At 41.6% G+C, this 6,000-nt stretch overlaps 1 protein-coding gene across 8 annotated transcripts in view; it reads right to left on the bottom strand.

The window, feature by feature from the left end:
• Window positions 1-6,000, bottom strand: part of ppp1r13bb (protein phosphatase 1, regulatory subunit 13Bb) — a 63,050-nt gene that overhangs the window by 10,949 nt on the left and 46,101 nt on the right. For 6 of the 8 annotated variants that reach the window (XM_017710470.2, XM_017710471.2, XM_017710476.2 and 3 more), the window contains 5 exons: window positions 5,125-5,299; window positions 3,864-4,060; window positions 2,973-3,137; window positions 1,855-2,047; window positions 1,126-1,281 (listed from right to left, as the gene is read on the bottom strand). In XM_017710470.2, the coding sequence (XP_017565959.1) occupies window positions 1,126-1,281; window positions 1,855-2,047; window positions 2,973-3,137; window positions 3,864-4,060; window positions 5,125-5,299 (886 nt within the window). The remainder of the gene's footprint in view (window positions 1-1,125; window positions 1,282-1,854; window positions 2,048-2,972; window positions 3,138-3,863; window positions 4,061-5,124; window positions 5,300-6,000) is intronic. The other 2 variants (XM_017710472.2, XM_017710473.2) reach the window with 2 other exon arrangements.

The following is a 6,000-nucleotide window of genomic DNA, read 5'->3' as shown; positions in this document are numbered from 1 at the left end:
AACTACATCACAGCTATTGCATGAAATTGTTAGAAATACGCTGCCTGATACCCGAGACATTTTATGATAGTTTTGTGATAAGATTTTGGCTTTACACACACTTTTTACAATCTATTCATAGTGGAGAGGTACATGCAGCACTTTGAAAGGTAAAAGAAGAAAACATTTTTTTCTAGATTTTAGATTTACCACTATCATTATCAAATCAATTACATATAAAAGGCCAAAGATGCATCCACTTGTTTTGAACTTGTTTTGTATAGTACACAATATATTTGAAAATAAACATAAATATAAAAAAGTAAATATTCGCGTTGTGATTCCTGGTTCCCATCATTACCACAGTAAGGAAAATCAGTGTCAGTTTCTCCACAATGCACCTTTTCACATCAAACCACTCTGATGACTTTATTTACATCTTAAAGACAGAATTATGCAGCAACATTGAAAAATTTGGTGGAATTGCCTTCAAATTCCTGCAAGCCCTAATAATCATAAAGCAAACGTATTTAGGGTATTTTACAGACTTGAGGTATTTGAAGTATCCAAGCAGCATTTGATGTTGATCTCAGCATCTATTAACACTACTCTTGTAGATTTATTATATAAATATGTGCATATCATTCTTTGGTCATGTATAAACTGTAAAGCATTTAACTGAACACGAATTCTCTGGATATAAATTAACTGACACCACCACCTAATCAATCAATCACAACGACACTTGAAAATAAATATGTAGAAAACGTAGAACTTGATGTATTCACATGCATAGTGTGTTAGCTGTATTTTTCAAATAAAATAACTTTCTACAAATCAATTGTACTACCTCAAATCAGCACACATTTGATGACAGCATGCAAGGAATGCTGTCATCACAAGGAATATTGCTTGCCCTGAAAAAACCTTTGGGGGAAACACTGAGTGGTGTAGAAAACCTACTCAAGTCCATCTTAAGTTGTCCCTCTTAAAAAACACCCCATCATTAACAAGGCCAATAGTTTGGTAGTTTGGTCAGCTACGAAAGAAAGCAGCTACTCTATGACTGCTATGATCCTGTCCAATACTCTGGATAAGGTTCAGAGGCCATCACTCCAGCCCTCCATCAGACACCTTCCCACTCACGAGAGGCTCCGTCTGGCCCCGCTGTGGAGGAGGAGGAGGTGGTGGTGGCAGGGGCCCCGGGGCCCGGGCCAGACTCTGGAGGGGACGACGGGAGTGGATCCACTATGATGTCTAAATCAGAAACTTTCCAGGGTCCGGGAGGCTTTCTCACGCCATCTGATCATCAGCCCCACCCCCACCGCCCACACAAAAAGCACAACAGTACAGACAAGTACAGCCAAGAGAGGAGAGAGAGACACACGCGCACACACAAGTCACACAATAGAGATCACACAAAAGGTTAGAGGAGAAGAGAAAGAAAGAAATCAAAATTATAAACGAACAGTAAACGAAGTATGGAGAGACGCAGAGCAGGGAGGCATGGGACACATGCCAAGGTCTGAAAGACCCACTTCCATATTTCTACTGGACAAGATTATTAAAGAAAGTAATAAGGCTTACGTAACGGACAAAACTGCACATTTGATCAAGGTCTCCCTCTGCTGGACACATACGTTGTATGCTACTTTGGATGGCTGGTACTTATGAGCTTGCTAAAATGGGCGAAGCCTGTCTGAATTGAACTACCCTCATATTCCAATGCAACAAAAGGTTTTATGTCACTCTATGACTGAACAGTCATGCAAATGGAGACTGGCCTACATCAGAGGGAACAATACGAACACTAAGTTAAGACAAAAAGGAACCCTTACAGTTCAACAAGCTGAAGAGAAGTATGTAATAACTGACCTGATTTTGATCGAGCATGGTTGGCTGGTGTGTTCACACCCAGTGTCTGAGGTTTGAGGGGGTCTGGGGGTACCATGTAGCCACTCTCTGGGTGTGCTGGCACAGGCACCTGGATGTACGGACCCACTGCTGCCACTCGACCAGTACTGCCTGGAGCTGGCTGTGGGGAGGGAGGACCACTTGGTCGGTTCAGCTGTAGAGCAGAAAGAGAAAGAAAAGAAAGAAAGAAAGGACAAAAAGAACAAAGAAACAACCAAACAAAAATGAAGGAAAGACAGAAACAAAAAAGGGGGGAGAAAGACGGGCAGAGAGATAAAGAGGGAGGGGGAGACAGAAAGAGAAAGAGGGAAGGGGTGACATAGAGAGAGAGAGAGAGAGAGAGAGAGAGAGAGAGAGAGAGAGAGAGAGAGAGAGAGAGAGAGAGAGTGAAAAAAGCAGGGAGGGAGAAAGAGGGAAGGAGAAAAAGGGAGGGGGACAGAAAGAAACAGGGAGGGGGAGACAGAACAAGGAGAGGGGGAGAGAGAGAAAAAGGGATAGAGAGAAAAAGGGAGGGTGGGAGACAGAAAAAAGGGGGGGAGAAAAAGGGAGGGAGGGAGGGAGGGAGGGAGAGACAAGGGGAGGGAGGGAGGGAGAGACAAGGGGAGGGAGGGAGGGAGGGAGAGACAAGGGGAGGGAGGGGGGAAGGGAGTGACAAGGGGAAGGGAGGGAGGGAGGGAGAGACAAGGGGAGGGAGGGAGAGGGAGGGAGAGGGAGGGAGGGAGAGGGAGGGAGGGAGAAGGAGGGAGGGAAGGAGGGAGAGGGAAAGTGTGGAAAACAAGAAAGAAGAAAAAAGTGAGAGAAAAGTTGAGCGTGAGAGAGTGAAAGAAAAAGAAAACAAAAGAAAGTATGGTGGAGTGAGAGCAAAAAAAGAAAATGGAAAAATCAGCTCATCAGTACATTCATAAAACACAATGGCAAAAACGCTTTTATGACGGTCGTTTTCATTCAGAATTCCAAAATTTCAAAATTCAGAATTTCAAAACACAAAAAGAGTGTCCAAACTCTGCATGTCTAAGTGGATTATTTTTAAGCTCACAATCAAAACAGTGTATGTGTGTGAGCTGCATTCCTGGCCTTACAGGCAGGTTCTCTTTTTGACGTGCCTCAGCTTTTTTCTTATAGAGGCGTTCCCGGAGCTCACTGATGCGTTTGTCCATCAGTGTCACTTCCATGTTGCGCTTGTTCAGCAGCTCCTTCTGCTGCTGTAGCTTACTGTTCTGCTCCTGGTTCAGTTTGTTACGGATCTGACATACACACAAACAACAACAAGAGAAACAACATCCGTGTAAACACAATAACTCAATATCTAATAGATATTAAATTTGGAATCACAGAGTGAATCCTTCACACTCAAAGACCTTAAAGATTAGCAGGACACATTTACCAGTTTTGGGCTTTTGGTCACTTACCCAGTATCGTACAGGGATGCACATGTTAAAACAAGCCATTTTTGTACAGGAGCTGCTTGGTGTACATTTTTGCCAGTTCTGTCTAGAATACTGTATTAAATATATGATGTTTTCACTTGCAAAACTAAACAAAAATTATTCTTTAAATGTCTTTGTATTGTCTTGTATCATTTTGCCTCCTTTTGCTCGGTCACCTTAATGGAACTTTGACTCCAGCTTGCATTCATATGTGACCCCTTCTCATTTAATTACTGTTAAAGGTTCAAGTGTACATGCTTAAGGACCTTTAAAGTGAAAAGATTAAAGTTTAAAGAGAAGAACAAAGTAAAGAACACACAAACAGTACTGGAGGAGCTATTCTCATAGTTGTGAAATACAACAGATAATAACAATACTTTTAATGCCAATAATTTTACGGTTTGCTTTTAAATATAGCTTAAATATTTTATTTTGGACTAAAAAGAGGGCACATTTTTAAAAAATATTATAATAATCAATTACAACATAAAAATATAACATTTCACTGAAGAGTAAGTGCAGTGTGTGTGTGTGTCTGCAGACCTGCAGTTCCTGGTAGAGTTTGCGAAGCTCCAAGGCAGCAGTGCCGGTGACATGGCCACCCAAAGTCTGCAGGCCATTCAGCTTGCCTCTCCGCAGGTCCTCCAGCTGCTGGCTGAGCTGGTCCACCCTCAGCATGGCCGCCTGCAGCTCTGCCTGCTTCTCCTGGAACAGCCCACTGATGTGCTCGATCTCTGCAGCTAGTGCAACAGCACACAAAGCCATTTAAACACAGTTACATTAAGAGATTACCTCTGCTCCAAACTCAATCTCAGCAGCTAAGAATTCCATGCAAACTGCATACACAGCCAAGAAAGATGATGTTCTTTTCTGAACTCTAGCTGTTGCTAGGATACAGCATTCAAGGTCCAAAATTATGCAGAGAAAACAATAGTAACATGTTCTTCATAGGAGACCATTTCTGCAAGTCTGCCACATGATGATTAACATAGGATTGATGTGTAAGTAAAAGAATTATACATCAACCTAGCACAAAACTAAAGAACCAATGTTCAGATGCGTGTTGGCTCATTTTGGGTAAGGTCGCAATTATGTGGATTTCACTTTTCACCAAACAACTTGGAGGGAATAAGGAAAAAAATATTTAACTGCATTGCAAATTCAATCATAGCCAAACAGTATTTAACCAAGGCTGTAAGGAGGAACATCATTTAGAGCATTGCTTATGCCCATGTTTCACCACTGTGCTCTGGCCTGAATGCTGAAGACGGTCCCATATGGAGCTGAGCGTGTGGGTGAGATTTCCCATCTGTGACTGCGTGCCGTTTTATTCACTAGACTAATCCTCGGTTTAAGATCATTCAGCATTCTCTAAAGACGCTGTGTGGAAGTGACCGTGTGTGTCATGCACAATCTTCTTCACAGCTATGTTTTTTGTGACTTTATTAAATATGCATTAACACTGCTTATCAAGGAATGACAAGGACACACCGTCATTGATGTGAAGCACTACAGAAAAATTTTTTTTAAACGTCATCTCCAAAACACGGTGAAGTATCGCTACTCTCAGTGAATGCTACTGATATCCGTTTATGTAGGATATGGTTGCAGGTCTGTCACTTCCCACACACAAATATGCATTTTGTAGACTCTATCCATGCAGATTTCCTCCATTTCAATAATACACACAAAAGTGACTTTTGCCTGCTAAATATGTTTGAGTGAGTGACAAAGCAGGTGTATGAGTGACAAACCAGGTTCATGAGGTGTTTTGCATCTACAAATGTTTTTGAAAGTTACATACACAGATTGCCATTGATAACTTTGCTGTAGTCCACTTGCCCCCTCATAGCACGGATCTTTTTGAGTTTGGCTTCCTGGCTCTCCACTCTCTCCTTCAGCCTCTGCAGCTTCTCTGTCTCAGACACTGCCTGCTGTTGCCGCCGTTCCTGCTGCTTTAGATACCGCAAGCGCTGCTCCTACACATGCACACACAGGAGGGAGACAAAACAGCCTAGGTCCAACAAGTGTTAAAGACCCACTTTCCTTGCATTTTGTTCTTTTCCATGCAGCCCAGTCAATTAATTTTTACATAACTATTTTATAACTTCTCTTTATGCCAAATTAACTGCAGGATTACAAAAAGCAAATATTTTGGTATTTTATAATTTTGTGTTTCACAAATGTTTCACAATTTGGGACGGGAGGGTGGGGGATTAGGGGAGGAGAATGTGGTGCCTTGTTTAAGCATGCCCATAATTTGGAGCTAAAATAAGTAATAATACGTAGTGTGAGTGACGCAATAAAAATGTGAAAAATGTTCACAAAATGAGTTGTGTTTTAAGCTAATTAACCAGTAGTATGCAGTTAGCTATCTAATGTATGCTTTGCTGTGACGAGACAGGCTGCCCCGAGTGGATATATTACTAATAATTAACTGAACTGTGCATGTTCAGGGAGTAGTTTGAAGCCTCCAGCTTCTTATTTGAATTTTGTGTTCCACCTTAAATGGTGCAAAAGTTACTTACTTACCATTCCACCTCACAGACACAACTATATTTTATTTTCTGGTAGCAGAAGGTAACTTTTTTTACTTCTGTGGAAAGCTAAAGTCAGACAGCATAGGTTGTGCCTGATGACTATCCTTCATTTTAAGAAAATGCTGCTAGACTTGTTGTAG

Source organism: Pygocentrus nattereri, chromosome 4, assembly GCF_015220715.1.
Source record: "Pygocentrus nattereri isolate fPygNat1 chromosome 4, fPygNat1.pri, whole genome shotgun sequence".
Classification (NCBI taxonomy): Eukaryota; Metazoa; Chordata; class Actinopteri; order Characiformes; family Serrasalmidae; genus Pygocentrus; species Pygocentrus nattereri.
Note: the sequence above shows the minus strand (reverse complement) of the source record. Positions and strands in the feature narration are given on the sequence as shown.